Raw genomic sequence first — 21321 nt, forward strand, 5'->3', positions numbered from 1 at the left:
TGGTTCCGGTATGGTGAGTAGTATGTTCCCCCTGTTTTCCCTGACGGGTTTTGTGGTGAACGCGGGCCCCTCTCTGTATGGTAAGAAAGAGTTCTTTCTATCCTATAACATGTCACAAATCCTCCTACTTTGAGTGTGATTTTATGTGTGCAAAAGCCAGGAGGCTTGGTTTGGGAGCTAACAATCTATTGTATACATGTTTTAAAGATGTAATCTGTGGCATTCTGGGAATCTTATGGGTTAAGTATAAGCTACCTACCAGTCAGAAGCCATGGACATGTAGACTGCCTTCCAAGTCAGATCTCCAGCTAATAGCAGGCCTCCCGAACGGCCATGCGGTCCGCCAGGGCCGGTACCGCCAAACACGCCATATCCCCATGCAGAGAGAGTGTTGTGTGCCTGCAGCACACCGCTAGTCAGCACAGGCCGCCGCCATTTTTTTTGCTGGATCGCACGAGCCGCCATTTTGGCGTAGCCTCGTGTCTCCAGCATGGGGGCGGCCATGTTTTAGGTGATTCTACACCTCGTGGAGCTTGGGGGAGGCGCCGGAAGGCGTACAGAGGGGCGGAGCCGCCTCCTTTCTTCCTGGGCAGCCAGCCAAAAGACTTCCTGTTTGTCTAAGACAGCGCTGTAAGCTGTTGCAGTTCAACTCTGAACATCAAGTGGTGAGCCTGGGGGTCTATCTCTCTCTCTCTCGATCGATAGGGATCCCTAGCAGGTAACACTAAGGGGTTTTTTGTGGCGCTGAGGGTCAAAAAAAAAAAAAAAAAAAAAAAAGTTTTTCTTTACTTTGAATTATATCATCCAGGAAGTAACTGGAGTTATTATGGACCCTGCCACACAGATTCCCCCACCTGTTTCCCTCGAGGGGGCCTCGGGACCCGCCGGTGTACAGAGTATAGAGTCATTTACAGCAATTTTGGAGTCTATGGTGGCTCGGGTGGAGGCGGCCTGTCAGGGACGGGGGTCAAGGAAGCGACCCCCGCCTACCCCTATACTATCTGACACCTCTGACTCTGATTCAGAGATGGTCACTGCAGTTGCAGGTTCCTCTGCAAGGGCTGCTATCCCAGGTAAAGCCCCCTCAGACAGTGAGGAGGACGCTTCTTCTCCTGCTATAATTCAGGAAGAAGCATTGGTGGACGCACTAGTTGTGGCAGTGCAAGAAACCTTAAAACTTGAGGCTTTACCGGCAGAGGCAACTGAAACAGAGAGGCCTTTTGGGACTAATAAGCCCATCAAGACGGCGAAGGCTTTTCCTGTACCTAAATGTTTTGGAAATCAGATTAAAGGAGAATGGGAACATTCTAAACGTACCTTTACTATTTCCAAGCGTATTGCTAGACGCTATCCGTTTGAGGAATCCATCATTAAGAAATGGACGGTACCACCAGTCGTGGATCCGCCTATTTCCAGGCTGAATAAAGCCACGGTTATTCCAGTGGAGGACACTTCGTCCTTTAAGGATCCGGTGGATCGAAAGATAGAAGCGGAGTCCCGCACTATCTTTTCTCTGATAGGGTCAGCATTTAGACCAGTAATTGTTATTGGTCTAGTTTCCCAGACACTTACAGAATGGGCGAAGATGGTACGCCAAGATCTTAGGGGAAAAGATATTCCCCAGGAGACATCTGATTTGATAGAACAGATCATACAAGGGCTACGGTTTATCTGTGACGCAGCCTTGGACACTACTCCCTTGTTAGGGCATGCATCTAAATTAGCAGTGATCCTCAGACGTGTGCTGTGGTTAAAATGCTGGTCAGCTGACCTAGGTTCCAAAAAGACTTTGACCAATCTCCCTTTCCAGGGGAATCGTCTATTTGGAGCCAACCTAGATGAAATCATTAAGGATGCCACCGGGGGCAAGAGTACTTTTTTGCCACAGGCTGCAAAAGCTAAGGAACCTCGCAACAAGCGAGGACCTTTCTTTACCGCCCATAAAGGACGCCCGGCTGGTACTTCCGGGAAAGGCAAGACTCCTCCAGGAGGGTTCAAGAAGGGCTGGTCGGACAAGCAGAGGACCAACCCAGCCAAACCCGAAGTAAAGGAGTACACAGCCTGAAGGTGCGCCCCCACCCAATTTCAGGGTGGGGGGACGTTTTCACCGGTATTCAGGACATTAGATCGAGCATCAACCACTACTACCGGTGCGATTCTTCCCTTCCAACATTTAAGTACAGGAAGCGGTAGTTACCGTTCCCTGTATAGATCTTTTCCTTTACCTTTTCCTAAGATTAGTCCCGATACCTCACAGGAATCGGATCTGATTGACCAGATAGGCCAAGTAGCCTCTAGTCGGGTGACTTCGGTCCCTGAGGTTCAACCAGAAAAGATCACCTTGCCTGATAACTATCAGGTATCTGATAAATGTGTGGGAACAGAAAACGACCAGACTTTCTCGGATGGTCGGGGCCAGATACCTCTAGGGACGCCTGGTTCAGATCCAATCAGCGCCAGTGGTCCTAGAAATTCTAGGCTGGCCTCTTCAAGCCGGCCTGGCCGACTTGGACAGGTTAGTCGCAGACGTTCCGTGGGAACTTCGTCTCAGGGAGTGTCTGTAGTCTCAAGGACCTATTTACCTTCGTGCTTTACAGTCGCTGGTTTTAATGGCCTGGCCATTGAGACCCAAGTACTGAAGGACAGAGGTTTGTCTACTTCTGTCATTCCTACCCTTATTAAAGCAAGGAAAGCGACTTCCAGCAAAGTCTATTATCACACATGGAAGACTTATATTGCGTGGTGCGAATCTTTAGGATTTCCTCCACGTACCTATTCGGTGTCTCGAATATTGGCCTTTTTGCAACAAGGGGTTGAGCAGAAGCTAGCCTTGAGCACCATCAAGGGTCAAGTTTCAGCATTAGCAATCTTCTTTCAGAAACCTTTAGCTACCAAATCCTTGGTGCGGAATTTCATCCAGGGGGTGCGGCACCTGGCTCCTCCAGTCCGCGCGCCCTTACCGCCCTGGGATCTTAATTTGGTTTTGTCGGTTCTACAGAAACCTCCCTTTGAAAACATCAGGGAGATTCCCTTGCTTACTTTATCCCAGAAGGTGGTCTTCTTGGTGGCTATTACTTCTGCTCGCAGGGTGTCAGAACTGGCTGCATTATCATGCCAGTCACCATACCTAGTGATTCATAGGGATAAGGTAGTACTTCATCCTAAGCCATCTTTTCTTCCTAAGGTGGTGTCAGATTTTCATCTGAATGAAGATATTGTACTACCTTCCTTGTGTCCTCAACCCAAGCATCATCGGGAACATGCGTTGCATTCCTTGGATGTGGTTCGGGCAATCAGGGTATACCTGAAAGCTACGGAATCATTCCGTAAGACGGATTCACTTTTTGTGATCACGGATGGCCCCAGAAAGGGTTTGCCTGCATCTGCCGCGACCATTGCCAAATGGATTAGACAAACGGTGGTACAGGCTTATTCTATTAAGGGTCAGAGTCCTCCGTTCCCTGTTAGGGCGCACTCCACTCGAGCGCTCAGTACTTCCTGGGCCTTTCGCCATCAGGCGTCAGTGGTCCAGGTATGTAAGGCGGCCACTTGGTCGTCGGTACATACCTTTACTAAATTCTATAAAATTGATGTGACGGCATCGGCGGATGCCTCATTTGGCCGCAAGGTTTTGCAGGCCGCAATTTGAGGAGACCGGTGGTCTACCTCGAGGGTTTTTTTCTGTTTGAAAAATTTTTTGTTGAGTCTCATCATTAAGGATGAGCATTGTAAACTTCTAGTTGGCACCGGTTGGGCCTTCTAGATTGGGATTTGATTTCCATTTTCCCACCCCTCAGTTGTGATACTGCTCTGGGACGTCCCGAAGGTGGTGTATCACCGAGGACTACGTCTGTCGATGAGCGCTAGAGAAAAATGGATTTTTGTAAAATCTTACCGTAAAATCCTTTTCTCTTAGCTCATCGACAGACGTAGTCCCCGCCCCTCTGTTTTGGAGTTGGGTTGGGTTAAATTCTCTAAGCACTGCTTTTTCACATAACTGATTTGCTGAGGCAGAGAGAGAGAGGATATACCCTCTGGGACTGCCCCTAGGGTGTGGCCAGAGCTTTTTAATTTCCTGTCTAGTCCTGCTCCTGCGGAGGTAACATAACCCGAAGGTGGTGTATCACCGAGGACTACGTCTGTCGATGAGCTAAGAGAAAAGGATTTTACGGTAAGATTTTACAAAAATCCATTTTTATGATTATGTTAATTTGTTCAATTACATTTGAGCCCCTGAAAATGGGGGACTGTGTATGAAAATGGTTGCAGTTCCTAAAATTTGTACTTGATCTTTATGTTCAATCCATTGAATTAAAGCTGAAAGTCTGCACTTCAACTTCACTTGGATTGTTTTGTCTTAATTTTATTTTGGTAGCAGACAAATCCAAAAGTATGAAATTTGTGCCTGTGTCCAAACATATATGGACCTAACTGTATGTTCTGCATGTCTCCTCTTACAGTGTATACAATCACTCCACACCTCCCTTTATGAACAGGCCCTTTTTTGTGATACGGCACTGTGATATTTTATCTGACAGTGGCAAGGTTTTGCGATGCTGTACCCAAATAAGATGTATGTCCTTTTTTTTCCCCACAAATAGAGCTTTCTATTGGTGGTTTTTAAATTCCTCTGCGGTTTTTATTTTTTGCGCTTTAAACAAAAAACAACCAACAATATTTTTTTACTTTCTGCTGTAAAACATATCCAATAATAAATGTAAAAAATCATATTTATTTATCAATTTAGGTCAATATGTATTCTACTACATATTTTTGCTAAAAAAAATTCCAATATGCAAAATTTGATTGGTTTGCTCATAAGTTTTATCGCTTCTACAAACTATGGGATATATTTATGTAATTTGTATTTATTTATTACTGTTTTCTTTTTTTTCTTTTACGGTGACCAGCAACTTATAGTGGGACCGCCACATTTTGGAGGACAAATTACATACTGAGTGACACTTTTGTGGGAGCTAGTGACACTAATACAGTGATCAGTGTTAAAAATATGCACTGTCATTGTACTAAGGACAATGGCTGGGAAGGGGTCAACATCAGGGACGATCAAAGGGTTAACTGTGTGCCTAACCAGTGCTTGGTTACTGTGTGGGAGGTGCTTGTATTAGGGCAGGAGTTCCCAAACTGTGGGTCAGGATCCACTGATGGGTCACGAGCTAAGTTTGAGTGGGTCGCCGGCAGATTTTACTGAGAGAGGTTAGGGCTGCCCAGGCATCGGCACTGTGTTACAGGGAAGGAGCAGACGGGGCCTTCAGCTCCACTGATGCTCTGATCTCACCCCTTTCCCATGCACGCTGTGTTCTGTACGGGAGGCGGCGCCTCGGGGTAGGAGTCGGACTGAGTGGAGCCATTATCAGAGTGCAGGCCATCGGATCGGAGCTGAGTGCCAGGACAAGTCACCAGGTAGGCCAGACAGTGCCTGATGGCTTATTTTAGGCCTGGTTCACATGTATGCGGGTTGGCGACCCACATTTGCACAGGCATAACAGCCCATTGATTCGAATAGGCTCCTATGCCTGCGTTTTCCGCTGAAAAAGGGTGCATGCAGAATTTAAAAAATGCAGTGGCCATGAAATCCATCCTGCTTTTGCACCATGCGACTTACCTGCAGTTCCTGCACATCCAAACTTTGTTTTTAAATGCTGGGCCCCACGTATATATAAAAACGCGGAAAGCATATAAACAAAAAAAGTGACATTTCTGAAAAAAGAACACAATATTTTTCACATTCTACTGTATAACCTTCCCCAAATTAAAAAATTTTAAACTCAAAATTTTTCATCTTTTTAGGTCAATTTGTATTCTGCTACATATTTTTGGTAAAAAATATCGCAATAAGCGTATTCTGATTGGTTTACGCAACATTAACGATGCAATGTGTAAAGGAGCACTATGATGTGAAAATGGTTGCAATGTAATGGGGCGCTGTGATTTGTAAAGGAGTACTGTGATGTGTAAAGGGGCACTATGGCGTGAAAATGGCTTCAATGTAATGGGGTACTGCGATGTGATATAACGGGTACTGTGACTTGTAAAGGGGCACTATGACGTGAAAATGGCTTCAATGTAATGGGGTACTGCGATGTGATATAACGGATACTGTGACTTGTAAAGGGGCACTATGACGTGAAAATGGCTGCAATGTAATGGGGCGCTGTGATGTGTAATGGTGCATGGGGGGTGGGGGGGGCCCAATAAAATGTTTGCCCAGGGTCCAATCCAAATTAAAGACAGCCCTGGGTATGGTAATGTTCTTGGGGTGCAGAGCCAGCTCCTCTGTCCTGCTGGCGGTGGTGGCTATACTGGCAGCGGGATTTTCTCAGGCTCAGCTATGGCAGAGAGAGCAGCCTCCGTGTCATAGGAGGACATTTTTTCTTGATATTTTTAATTTAACATCCCCCTCGCTTTAAAATATGTATTATTATTATTATTATTATTATTTGCATTTATATAGCACCAACAAATTCTGTAGCCCTTCACAATATTCAATTACAAGCAAGTGGGTCCCAAAACATAACTGTATTCAGAAGTGGGTCTAGGCCCAAAAAAGTTTGGGAAGCCCTGTATTAGGGGAAGGCATTGATCCATGTTCCTGTTTTTCAGGAACACAGGATCAATACTTTCCCTACTGACAGAACGGCAGTCTGCCTTGTTTACATAGGCAGACCGCCATCCTGCTTGTGTCCAGAACGATCGGCGGGTTCCGACAGATTTGTTGAGCAAATTGGGAGATTATCAAAACAGTCAGGCATCTAGTGTTTTTAGGAAGTCAGTATGGTTTCTTTACAACTCAAATTTAAAAAGATATTTGCCGTTTTTTTTTCACTCACTAGCTTGTTTGTCTGTGTGGGACAACAAAACCCTCAGTCACTTGTCTTGCCATTTACACACACTGGCTTGGTGGTTAGCACTGGCTTGCAGCACTGGGGTCCCTGGTTTAAATTCTGGTCAGGAGTCAGGACACTATCTATGTGGGATTCGCCTATATGGATTTCCTTCCACACTCCAAAAACATGTCGGTAGTTTAACTAGCTAATGTTAAAACTGGCCCTAGTATATCAGAAAGGGAACTTAGATTATAAACTACTGTAATCTGGGATTAGCAAATTATGACTAAATGCAAGCAGCATGTATATTCATACTTGAACTTTGGTGTTATTTATGTCTTTCTTCCAGATCTGTGCAGTAATCCAATATGAAACTTTGCCTCTGTGCAGGAGCTTCTTGTAATAGGAAAGACCGCTCACTGCTGCTCTCTCCTTATGCAGGGTGACTTTGTCCCCTTCTGTAGTTTTCTAACGCCAGCCTGTAGTGGGTGGGCCTGCTGAGCCCCTTCTTCAGCTCTGATCTCCGCACAGGCTATATGCAGTACAGTCAGTGTTGCCAGCCCACCAGATTGAAATTTACAGACACGACACCCAACATTTACTGGCACAGCCAAGTTTTTACTGGCATTTCCAACGTTTCCAAAATTGGTTTTAAGTGCAAATGTCAGCTACAAAGAAGTAAGGTATGCAATTAGCATTGTGATTTAAGGTAGAAATTAAGGCAAAAAAAAACGAATTTCCTATTTTATTTTCGGTTTAGTAAGTAAGTAGCTCAGGGATAGGATTCAGGAGGGCAAGAAGTTAGAATGGACAGGCACAAACACATGAAATTGAATCTCACAGTGACACTGACAGATGTGTGCAGCAGCACACATGTTGATGACACCTCACCGACACGTCACATCCCCTCTTTAGTGACAGTAGTGATCTCTCTCCGCCCCAGGTGGTCCATTAATTTCCATCCAGTCCAAACAGCACTGACAGCCCCGCTCCCGACTTGCACGGCCTCCTCCAGATCTGCCAACGCCACCCGAACACACTATAGCAGACACTCGGATGGTCTTGGCGGGCTCCGGACGGAAACCACGCATGGACAGTTCCGTAAACAAGTGTCACAGCCATATACACTTTACTATATTTACTGGCAGACTTTTCATGTCACTGGCATTTACTGGCAGGAGAAAAGTGCCTGTTTTTTACTGGCTGCCAGTAAAAATACTGATGATGGGCAACACTAAGTGCAGCATGTTGTCACTGCTGCCTTTACATACTTACACTGCTCAAACAAATTGAAAGAACACTTTGAAAACACATCAGATCTCAATGCGGAAAGATATTATGCTGGATATGTATACTGATATCCGTTAGGAAAAAAATGGATGCCACGTCATTTGATGGAAATGAAAATTATCATCCTACAGAGGGCTGAATTCAAAGACACCTTCAAAATCAAAGCGAAAAATTGATGCAGCAGGCTAGCCCATTTTGCTGAAATTTCATTGCAGCAACTCAAAATGATACTTGGTAGTTTGTATGCCCCCCACCTGCTTGTATGCATGCCTGACAACGTCAGGGCATGCTCCTAATGAGACAACGGATGGTGTCCTGGGGTATTTTCTCCCAGATCTGGACCAGGGCATCAATGAGCTCCTGAACAGACTGAGGTGCCACCTGGTGGCGTCGGATGGACCGAAACATATTGTCCCAGAGGCGTTCTTTTGGATTTAGGTCAGGTGAGCACGGGGGCTGAAGGTGAATGACTCAATTCAACCTCACAAGTACACAAGTAGTCCCGGACTACAAAAGTCTAATCGGTTCTGTGCAAGGGCGGAGTCTCCGGGAGAAACCTCTGCCTCTGAAATAAATCAAGCTAGTCAGAGTATGGTTGGTACAAAGGCTAACTCAAAAGTTTATTAAGTTTCAAAACTATATATACATGCATCATCAAAAGGGGGTGGTCTAGAATAATTCCCTTATAAGGGAATATAAACTGATCAATTCCAAGCTATAGGAAGCGCTCCATTTACGGAGATTAACTTATTCAGTAGATTCTATTGGTTACACAAGAAAGCTTAAACATTTCTGATCTCAGACTAAGAAAGAGGAACTAAAGGCAACAACATCTACAGGAAACAGATAGTATAATTAGAACATGCTATAATGTGTTAATTGCGAGATACGTGCCAAAATCTTTGTCTGAAATGGAGTTTAAACAAATAGCAAAATATAGATATACAAAATGGATACAAAATGGAGGAGCATGCTCCACACTCCTACAGGGGCCATTCAATGGTATCAATTCCTTCATCCTCCAGTAACTGGCTGCATACTCTCGCCACATAAGTCCGGGCATTGTCAAACCCCAGGAGGAACCCAGGACCCACTGCACCAGCAAAGGGTCTGATAATGGGTCCAAGGATTTCATCCTGATACCTAATGGCAGTCAGGGTGCCATTGTCTAGCCTGTAGAGGTCTGTGCATCCCTCCGTGGATATGCCTCTCTGGACCATCACTAACCCACCAACAAACAGGCAGTATAACATTCTCCACGGCTTCTCCAGACCCTTTTACATCTGTCATATGTGCTCAGGGTGAACCTGCTCTCTTCTTTGAAAAGCACAGGGCACCAGTGGCAGACCTGCCAATTCTGGTGCTCAATGGCAAATGCCAACCAAGCGCCACAATGCTGGGCAGTGAACACAGGGCCCACTAGTGGACATCAAGCCCTTAGGCCACCCTCATTAAGTCTGTTTGTGATTGTTTGGTCAGAGACATTCACACCAGTGGCCTGCTGGAGGTCATTTTGTAGGGCTCTTGCAGTGCTTATTGTGTTCCTCCTTGCACAAAGAAGCAGATACCGATCCTGCTGATGGGTTATCTACAGCCCTGTACAGCTCTCCTAGAGTAATTGCCTGTTCCTGGAATCTTCTGCATGCTCTTGAGACTGTCCTGGGAGACAGAGCAAACCTTCTGGCAATGGCACGTATTGATGTGCTATCCTGGAGGAGTTGGACTGACTGTGCAACCTTTATAGGGTCCAGGTATCGCCTAATGCTACCAGTAGTGACACTGACCCTAGCCAAATGCAAAACTAGTGAAAATTAGTCAGAAAAGATGAGTAGGGAAAAAATTCTCAGTTGCCTCCACCTATAAAACCATTCCTGTTTTGGAGGTTGCCTCATTGTTGCCCAACTAATGCACCTGTTGTTAATTTCATTAACACCAAAGCAGTTGAAACTGATTAACAACCTCCGCCGCTACTTAACTGACCAGATCAATATGCCAGGAGTTTAATTGATTTGATGCTATACTCTGATTAAAAAGTGTTCCTTTAATTGTTTTGAGCAGTGTATATATGGGTTTATAAATGCATTTGGTGTACGCAAAATAGATTTATATTCTTTGTGGCTAGTGAGGAATATATTTGAATTAAAGTTTTTATGCCTGGAGATCAGCTTTAAAGGGCTTCTAACTCAATTTTTTCAATTATTCACCTAATTTACATCACCAAGAATATTGTTGTTGTAAGAATATTGCAGAACAATGTATAACCTTTGGGAGGTAAGCAGTGGCATAGTGTGGGTTGTCAGCGCCCAGGGCAAGGTAAGTCATTTGCGCCCCCTACACAAACCTACTAGACCATTACACAGACCACTACACTGACACCTACACTGACCCCCCCCCCACACTGACACCTACACTGACCCCCCCCCCCCCACACACACTGACACCTACACTGACCCTCATACACTGACACCTACACTGACCCCCTCATACACTGACCCCCCATACACTGACACCTACACTGACTGACCCCCCCATACACTGACACATACACCCCCCCCCACTTCCCTGGGCCCCCGGGGGCTGGCAGCACATCACTTACCTTGTTCTGTGTCCAGACACTGGCAACTTGAGGAGGCGATCCGGAGCGGAGGGGAGAGACTGCGTATCGGCGGCCGGCCTGGACAGCAGGGGGAGACTCCGGAAGATCACAGGCGGAGTGATATCAAGTGCACTTCGCCTGTGAGAGGAGGAGTCATACAGAGGAAGCACACGGCTGTAGTAGAGAGCAGAGCCTGCTTCCTCTGTATGTCTCCTCCTCCCACAGGCGGAGTGCACTTGATATCACTCCACCTGTGAGCCGGTGTAGCATGAAGATATGGTACTATGTGGCAATTAGCAGCTCCCTACTCAGTCATTACAGCTGAGCTCACCTCTGACACTGCCGTCCTCAGCCCTGCCGGGATATCGCCCTGCGCTCGTGGGTGTCCGTGAGTACAGGGCGAAATGCGGGAGACTTGAGATGCCTGTAAAGGGATGCTATGATCCCGCAGATGGCGGGCGTGGGATGCGCCCCCCTAAATGTTGTGCCCGGTGCCAGTGGCCCCCCTGCACCCCCCACGCTACGCCACTGGAGGTAAGGCAGGGCTGAGAAATGTGGAGATTTTCCACTTAGGTTTATGAGAGATATAGGCATCTATCCCACCATCATTCACGATGGGTTCAAGTTTAAAACTCAGAAGAACAGATCAGGAGTTCAAACTTTACACTTACTTCACAGACTGCATACCTTTTCCAGCGCAGTGACTCAGAAAGCACAGAAACCAAAATTAACCAGGCAACTAGCATTACAAAAGGACTTAAGCAATGGCAACCATGTAGTTGGAAATGCTGGAAAGGTTTATGCTCATTGTTTAGTCTGCTGGCTGATGTGTGACCTAGATTTACCTACAATATGTTTTCAATTAATTCTTTAGCTACAATGTTTGCATTATGGCATATGGACAAACTGGAAGTGGAAAAACCTACACGATGATGGGACCCCATTCGGAATGTGAGAGGGAAAACCACACAGAACTTGGAATTATCCCAAGAGCAGCAGAAGAGCTATTCAGGTAAAAAATGATATTCTGTTTGTGGATGCAGAATTGATCAGTAACTAAATCTTGATAACCTGAATCAAAACACTGCAATACATGTTAAAGATATCAGAGTATAGAATCCTGAACCATCTCGTCTGCAAACCCCTACTAAAAACCCACTTTAGTCAAAGGATGTGGCAAGATGATTTATCAGATTATTCTCCATGAAAAGATGTCATCCTAATAATCTACCCCATATTTGCCAGTGGTAGATGTCTGTCAGCATCCACTAAGGCTCACAAAAAAAAAGATAATTTCTTATCTATGGGTGCCATAAATGGGCAGTTTTAGAAGCAGGCAGCAAATGTGTTGATTTAAATGATAAAACAGCAAAATAAAAATAAAACATAGCAAAAAAAGAAATAAATCCCCCCATTGGGCCCTTTTCACAAGGGTGATCTGATCAGGTCACCTGTCAGTTGTCCAGGCAGACCTGATCGGACCCTCCAGCTTCTTCTATGGAGCGACGGATGTCAGCGGTCACATGTTCGCTGAAACCCACTACTATCCGGTCCAATTCGGTCTGCCAAAAACTGACGGATGGGGGACCTATTCCCCATCAGTATGGCAGATAGGATGTAAACAGACCGGTGGTCCGTTTTTATCTAGAGCGGGCTGTATCCTCTGTTTCTGCTCTGCAAATCGGAGCGGACACAGACTTGTCATTCGCCTGCTTAGCGGGGATCAGCGGAGAGATCCCCCGCTGAGCAAACAGATCCCGCTTCACGGAGGTGCTGTGTGAAAGGGGCTTTTAGGGAGATTCACCCTCTCTAATTGTCCTGAACACCAATATCCCCAGGAATGAAAGTGAGGGGGAAACCTTTCAATAGTCATTATGTTTAGGGTATTGGAAAAGCAGTTTTTCTTACCTGATCCTCCACTCCAGCAGGTTTCTCTATGCTGCTAGGCCAGTCCTGGCAGCCTCTTGTGCCCTGCAGTCTAGAGGTCTAAGGACCTGTGACATTATTAAGACTGATGCCCTGCATTACACCTGAAGCTGGCTGCCACAGGATAGGGAGGATCAAATAAGAAAAAGTGTTTTTCTAGTCCGATAGACAGAAACGATCATTTAACCCTTGCAGTGTGTGCAGTCATAGTGTGAGGACTGCCTTTTTTGAATTTTGAATGTAGTGCTGTTGTATAGAACATGGATCTTGCTCCTAGTAGATGAAATATATTTATACAAAAAACAAGGGAAATATTTTGGTGCATGATGTGGCCTTTGCCCAAATGAACTGCATTTGTAAATAATTTGACCTTTCACCTTGCATATTCTAAAAAAGTTTTACCCCATTCTAGACTCATTTTGGAAAAGCCAGAAGAAAGTCATTCAGTGGAAGTTTCCATACTTGAAGTATATAATAATGACCTTTATGATCTTCTGGCATATGACAGTCATGCAGATCTATGCCTAAAGCGTGATATTGTGATTGGTAAAGATGGGAAGAGTGATGTGCCTTCACTGACATATAAGTAAGTTTTCCTGTGCAAGTCATCCATGGCTTACTTTCTGATTGAGAAGAGTCACTGAAGTAACTAGATGTCTGTACTTTTCTTATGTTGACCCCCCACCCAATGCCCATCAGAGAAGTTTCCTTCTAGCCTGCATCAAAATAATTGTGGGCACAAGCAGCCCTATATTGTTAAGGGACCATATACAAGACTTTAGTAATGAAAATGGTATTATTAGTAGTAATCAGCATGGATTCATGAAAAATCGTTCTTGCCAAACCAATACATTAACCTTCTATGATGAAGTGAGCTGCCACCTAGATAAAGGTAAGCCTGTGGATGTGGTGTATCTGGACTTTGCAAAGGCCTTTGACACCGTTCCCCACAAACGCTTACTGTACAAACTAAGGAAGGTAGGTATGGACCATAGGGTGAGTACCTGGATAGAGAACTGGCTCCAGGGGAGAGTCCGGAGGGTGGTGATTAATGGGGAGTACTCGGATTGGGCTGGTGTGGAAAGTGGGGTCCCCCAAGGTTCTGTCCTGGGACCAATCTTGTTTAATTTATTCATAAATGATCTAGAGGAGGGGACATCTAGTACAATATCGGTATTTGCAGATGATATTAAACTAAGCATGCCAATATCTTCTATGCAAGATGTGGAAATCTTACAAGCGGACAATGAACAAAATAATGGGGTGGGCAACTACATGGCAGATGAGGTTTAATGTTGAAAAATGTAAAGTAATGCACTTGGATGCCAGAAACCAGAAAGCAAGCTACTCACTAGGGGGGAAACCTCTGAGTGAGTCTAAAATGGAAAAGGACCTGGGGGTCCTAGTGGACAACAAGCTTGGCAGTGGCATGCAATGCCAAGCCGCTGCAAGCAAAGCCAACAGAATACTGGCATGTATAAAAAAGGGGATTCACTCCAGAAATAAAGAGATTATTCTCCCTCTCTACAAGACTCTGGTCCGGCCACATCTGGAGTATGCTGTCCAGTTCTGGGCACCGGTCCTCAGGAAGGATGTGCTGGAACTGGAAAGAGTCCAGAGAAGGGCAACAAAAATAATTAGAGGAATGGAGGACATCAGCTATGAGGAAAGACTACAAGCATTGAACCTATTCTCTCTGGAGAAGAGACGACTGAGGGGGGATATGATATCAATGTACAAATACTGTACTGGTGAGGACCCTAGCAGAAGGAACAAACTTTTTAGAGAAAGGGAATACAATAAGACACGTGGCCACTCACTAAAACTAGAGGAAAAACCGTTTAACCATAAAATACGTAAGGGGTTCTTCACTGTCAGAGCAGTAAGGATGTGGAATTCGCTTCCACAAGCAGTGGTATCAGCAGGGAGCATCGATAGTTTCAAAAAACTATTAGATGGGCACCTTAAAGACCTCAACATACAGGGGTATACAATGTACTAACACACACACACATCATAGGTTGAACTGGATGGACTGATGTCTTTTTTCAACCTCACAAACTATGTAACTATATCCAACATTTCCCGTGAATTCATATGTATGTGGGTGGTACGTGTCAAGTAACCTCCACTTGAAGGTCAGAAGCCAATGTTTCCCAGCAGAACATTGTCCAATGCATCACACTGCCTCCACTGGCTTGCCTTCTCCCCATGCTGCCTACTTCTCAACCATTCCCCAGATAAGCGATGCACACGCACCCTACTATCCCCATGGTTTTAAATGAAATGTGGTTTATCAGACCAGGCCACCTTCTTCCATTGCTCTGTTGTCCAGTTCTGATACTCACATGCCCATTGTAGGCACTGCTGGCTGAGGACAAGGGGTCAGCATGGGCACCCTGATTTGTCTGTGGCTACGCAACCCCATATACAACAAACTGTAATGCCCATTTTTTCTGCTTTCCACACAATAGTATCAGGGACAACATGTTTATTTGCTGATGTCATTATAACAAGATAATCAAAGTGATTCACTTAACCTGTCAGTGGTCATAACTTTATGGCTGATCAGTGTATTTGCTACCACTAAATTTACTGTATTTTTATTGAATGGGTAGAAGGAGAAGATAAACAAAAACATTTTTACTCTGTCGTAAAGTTCTAAAGGCAAATAGGCTGTTCACTTTAAAGTTGCACTTTGCAATGGAGTTTCCCCTAGAATTTAGTAAATGTGGTGAAGTTTCACCTAGCAAGAATACCAATAATGTGCAAGGAAAATAAAAAAAACAGCATTTTTGCTTGCACATGATTGGATGATGGAAGTCAGCAGAGCTTCATCTCATTCACTAAGCTCTGGGGCGAATTGCTTGAAAAAAGTGCAACTTTCCACACAAAGTGAACAGCCTTTTTGCATTTAGTAGTAAATCAAACCCTAAATGTATGTCAATAATGCCCGATTTTTTAATTCTGTGTACAAGACATCTACTGATAGATGCAGTTCTTGCTTTCACCCCATCATAACAAATAGCCTATCATGCACTGTCAGACAATAAGATACCACCGTATGCACTGACCCAAAAGACCACAAATGGATGCTGGTTCCATCAAAACCATTAAATGCTTGCCGACCACCCTACAGCCCATTTACTGCTACAGGGAGGCCGCACTGCTCAGGATCACATTTATTTTCATGATCCTGCACTTCTGGGTATCCAGCATGAGTGTGCGCTGATGATGGCTCGTTCCAGATGTCCGCTGGCATCCGCTAATCGTTCGGTACACAGGCAGAATAGCAGTCTATGTAAACAAGGCAGATTGTCATTCTGTCAATACAGAAGGCATGGATCCTATGTTCCTGTAAAGCAGGAACATCGATCCATGCCTTCCACTAGTAAAAGCACCTCCCCCACTACACAGAAACAATAGCTAGACACGTATTTAACCCTTTGATCGCTCCTGACATTCACCCCTTCCCACCCAGTGTCATTAGTACAGTGACAGTGCATATTGTTAGCAGTGATCACTGTAATAATGTCACTGGTCCCCAAAAAGTGTCGAAAGTGTCAGGTGTCAAATTTGTCCGCTGCAATATCGTAGGCCCACTATAAGTCGCTGATCGTCACCATAACTAGTAAAAAATAAGCAAATAAATATAAATTCCACAAATATATCCCATAGTTTGTAGACGTTATAACTTTTGCGCAAACCATTCAATATACACATATTGGGATTCTTTTTACCACAAATATGTAGCAGAATACACATTGGCCTAAATTGATGACAAGACATTTGGTTTTTTACTGGATGTGTTTTGGAGGAGAAAGTAAAAAAAAATTGTCGGTCGTTTTTTGTTTATAGCAAAAAAAAAAAAAACACCACCAAAAGAAAGCTCTATTTGTAGGAAAAAAAGGACATAACTTTTTTTTGGGCACAGCGTTGCACAAATGTGCAATTATCAGTTAAAGTAACGCATTACCGTATCGTAAAAAATGGCCTGGTCAGGAGGGGGTGGGGGGGTAAATCTTCCAGAGGTGAAGTGGTTAACGAAAACTTAAATATTTCTTTAAAAACCCAGAGGTAGAATTTACAATAATAAAAAAAAAAAAGAAAAAGAATAAAATAAAAAATATATATGTATGATTGGTAACTGCCTGCAACACAAAACAGAGGATGAAACACTGAAAGGAGGCTTCTGGCAGCCTCTAATATGGTGTTCAGATGACCAGCTATCCTGAGATACAGACTAATCAGCACCAATTACAGACACACTGACAAGGGAACAAACCCTTGCAACAATAAACCCTGCAAATTGTTTGGTCAAATTGATCCATCAAAGTGTCACGCATGCAACAGGAACATTAAAGTTTAAAGGGTAACTCCACTTTCCTGGGGGGAAAAAATAGCAAATAAAGAAAAAAACAATATAGCATATACAATTGCAATACAAATCATATTGTAATTGAATGTTATTAAAAATGACCTTTCCTTTTCAATTTGCAGCTGTTGTCATTTTCTGAAAATGCAATGCAATATGGCTACCTGGAGGGGTTCTGTACACAGAATGTATACTGACCACCCCCCAGAAACATCATTTCCTGCTTGTATGATTGGCTCACCAATTTTCCCAGAAGTCTCCCTAAGATACAAGTCAGATTTCTGGCATCCCCTGCAACAATGTCATTTTTGGTGGGCTACTCCCACTGGGAACATGTCTAAAGGGATGCAGACCCAGCAGCTTTCTCATTAGAGCCCTGCAGCTGCCACAGCTGATAGATAATTATGAAACCACTCCCATTTGACCCACTCAGCACAGAGGAACAAATAATGATTTCTTTAGAATAACAAAAGGTTGGAATCTGCAACAAAGTTTGTTAAAGTCCTTGTAATGTACATAGATCACCCAGAGGGAATGTTTTTTCTCAACAAAAGTGGAGTTACGCTTTAGGTTGGTATAGCTGAACAAAGTGTAGATACTGTAAATTAATGCAATTAAAGAAATTTTGGAATTATGCAACAGCACAATGTATGAATTTGTATCACTGCACTGCTGTGAGAAAGAGATCACATATAAAGAAAATGTCAGAACTGCTAACATGGCTGAAGAGCAAAAAATGTTTTTAATGATTATAAAGCATAAGTGCAGAATGTAATTGTGTAAAGATTTGCATTAAATGGGAACCTAGGAATATAGATACGTATAAGCTGTCTTTGCAGATGTCTTTTTAGCGGTTCAGTTTCCACAGCATTCAAGCTGATCACAGTATATCATACTAACCTGGGACAACAATGCAGCCAGAAAATACTAAAAGGTTTGACCTCTTGTCCTAAAATTATGAGAACATTGATAGCCCTGGAACCTAAAACATTTAAATGGAGCCTACAATAGTATTAGTCAATTTTATTTTAAATATGTTAAGTATTTACAGGGCTAAAAATTGTCGTTTACATTAATTTTATTAAATTCTTGTCTATAACTGTAAAAAATATTTGTAGACATTTTAAAAATTCATATTTAAATGCAGGAGGCTTTTATTATGTAGTGTTGAAGAATGAGGTGCGCAAACAAAAAATGAATCTCCAGCAGCATCCGAAACCTTAACCTTGATAAAGTAAACGTGTGATGTGCAAAAAATGGGTGCGCAGTGCGCTAGATGTGAACTATGTGTGTTGAACCAAAAGGGAAAACACAATGAACAAAATACCTAATATAATTATACACAGATATTATAAATGGTGCACAATGGGAACATAAACGTGCTATAGAAATATGAGCAGTCCAAAACAAGTCCAAAGTGAAAAAAGGCTGAAATCTTCTTGATGGTGAATGAAGGTAAAGAAGAGGACGTGCAAACACCAAATCCCTCTTGGCACCCACGTGTAAAGAAAAGAGAGGTAATACCCTTACCAACTCAACATATTAGAACACTTGAGAAGATGACACCAGCCAGTGTAATAGATATAAAGTCCTGACCTTTCACTCTTCCACCCGATATGTGGTATATCAAAACTCTTACCAAAGGCAAGTATTTCACAGGTCAGATGGTGAGTGATAATGTTCTCCAAATCATCAGGCAAATTATCCAGACTAGCAGGCAGTGAATTTTCTTGTAAATCTTGTTCTGACTCCTGTTGCTGTGTGGGGTTTGGTTTCTCTCCTATACCCCTCCAACTCAGTGACAGATAGTGCCCAAAAAAAGAATGGAACAGGCAATAGTGCATTACCTCTTAAACGACTTTATTAAAAAAGGTAGAACCAGGGGAAACGCGTCGGGGGGAGAAGCCTGCGCCATCACCATCCGTGGTCCGCTCTGCAGAGCGGCCACCTTTGAATTTGCATTCGCCTATTTAATCAACTTAACTGTAAGTGTTCTACCTTTTTTAATAAAGTCGTTTAAGAGGTAATGCACTGTTGCCTGTTCCATTCTTTTTTGGGCACTATCTGTCACTGAGTTTGAGGGGTATAGGAGAGAAACCAAACCCCTCACAGCAACAGGAGTCAGAACAAGATTTACTAGAAAATTCACTGCCTGCTAGTCTGGATAATTTGCCTGATGATTTGGAGAACATTATCATTCACCATCTGACCTGTGAAATACTTGCCTTTGGTAAGAGTTTTGATATACCACATATCGGGTGGAAGAGTGAAAGGTCAGGACTTTATATCTATTACACTGGCTGGTGTCATCTTCTCAAGTGTTCTAATATGTTGAGTTGGTAAGGGTATCACCTCTCTTTTCTTTACACGTGGGTGCCAAGAGGGATTTGGTGTTTGCACGTCCTCTTCTTTACCTTCATTCACCATCAAGAAGATTTCAGCCTTTTTTTCATTTTGGACTTGTTTTGGACTGCTCATATTTCTATAGCACGTTTATGTTCACATTGTGCACCATTTATAATATATTAGGTATTTTGTTTATTGTGTTTTCCCTTTTATTATGTAGTATTAGCAGAGCATAGCCTAGCAGTTCAAAAATACTTTCTTTCAAACGAAAGCTTGATTTAGAATAATATGGTCAGGAAGGAGTTTTGATCTTTTTGCCTTCATTCAGCTGGGTGTGAATTCTTATATTAAAGCCCATTCACGGCAAAGTGGTAAAATTATTCCATTCATGTAAAAAAAAAAAAAAATGCACACATTGCACACTCATCTATTTTATCCTATTTTTTTTTTTTTCTTAGATAAGATTTCACTAACCTGCAAAGCTTAAACTATTTTATTGTTTTACAGACATGCTGCATATATTGAAGATGTTCTGGATTTGGTGAAAAAAGGTTTACAGTTAAGAGTTAAGCATTCAACTCTTATTCATGCAAATTCTTCTCGTTCCCATTTAGTTGTTACCTTAACTGTCACAACTAGTGCTAAGTCTGGTGAGACAGTCGGTAAGTACATTTGTACAGTTTATAAATACTTGAATTAGTATGTCATATATCGCTGACAACCTTTTTATGTCAATACCCTTGCCTACCGCCTAACTGGGAATGTACGTCACGATTTTGCCATTAAATGCTGGGGTATTTTCCCTCAGGGGGCCAGCTTTCCGATAAAAGTGATACCAGCAGCGGATTCGCCGGGAGATCTCTGTTATAGGTGGCTGGAGAAGTGCCCCACCCCCGCCGCTTCCCGGTAATTTCTGAGCTTACTGGAGCCTCCGGTAAGCCTGGAACCGATCCGATGCGGCCGATCGCTGGGCAGGAAGTCCAGATGGCCCCCACTCAGCTCTATGCCCTTGGAGGACCAGAGCAAACTGACATCATTTCTGGTTCTTGGGCATAAACAATAGGAACAAAAGCGATGAAAAAAAAAAAAAAGACAGTGCAAAAATAAAAAATTTAAAGCGCCCCATCTCTCAATTCTCGCGCAGAAGCAAACACACACGTAAGTTGCGCTGCATATGTAAACAGTGTTCAAACAACACATGTGAGGTATTCCCGGGATCGTTGGAGTGAGAGCAGTAATTCCAGCACAAGACCTTCTCTGCAACTCAAAACAGGTGACCTGTAAAAAATTTTAAAGTGTCACTTGTGGAGATTTTTAAGTACCGTAGTTTGTCGCCATTCCATGAGCATGCACAATTTTAAAGCATGACATGCTAGGTATCTATCTACTTGGTGTAACATCATCTTTCACATTATAGAAAAAAAAAAATTGGGGTAGCTATATAAAACTACTCAGTTTTTTTTTTTTTTTAAACTAAAATTTAATTTTAAAAAAATTGCGTTTTGAAAGACCACTGCGCAAATATAATGTGACATAAAATATTGCAATGATCGCAATTTTATTCTCTAAAAAAAAAAAAATATATATAATGTTTGGGGGTTCAAAGTAATTTTCTAGCAAAAATACTGATTTGTACTTGTAAACAACAAATGTCAGAAAAAGGTCAGGTCAGTGAATGGTTAATGAAATGTATCCTAATCGTTATATATCAAAAATGTGTTGCGAGACCCTCAGCGTACATATCTAGGGTATAACCACATGCAAGACCAGCAGGGGCCAAAAGAAACTATTTGGTTTGCAGAATCTTTACTATATTTTAGGAATATTTTAAATCTTTTTTGAACTTCTACAGCTTTAAATATAAATGTTTGTCATTTTAGATAATGAAAACATTTTTTTCACAGATAAAAATGTAATGCAGGGAGCCTTCAAAATACTCT

General features: G+C 43.1%; 1 protein-coding gene across 1 annotated transcript in view; it reads left to right on the forward strand.

Annotated features, from left to right (window-relative positions):
* The window catches only part of KIF25 (kinesin family member 25), a gene marked incomplete at both ends in the record, with an annotated part of 88693 nt that overhangs the window by 48051 nt on the left and 19321 nt on the right, over positions 1-21321 (forward strand). Inside the window, 3 exons of the mRNA XM_082252126.1 lie at positions 11609-11746; positions 13073-13246; positions 19889-20043. Of these exons, the coding sequence (XP_082108252.1) occupies positions 11609-11746; positions 13073-13246; positions 19889-20043 (467 nt within the window). The remainder of the gene's footprint in view (positions 1-11608; positions 11747-13072; positions 13247-19888; positions 20044-21321) is intronic.

Source organism: Pelophylax lessonae (assembly GCF_965119305.1).
Source record: "Pelophylax lessonae genome assembly, chromosome: 3".
NCBI lineage: Eukaryota > Metazoa > Chordata > Amphibia > Anura > Ranidae > Pelophylax > Pelophylax lessonae.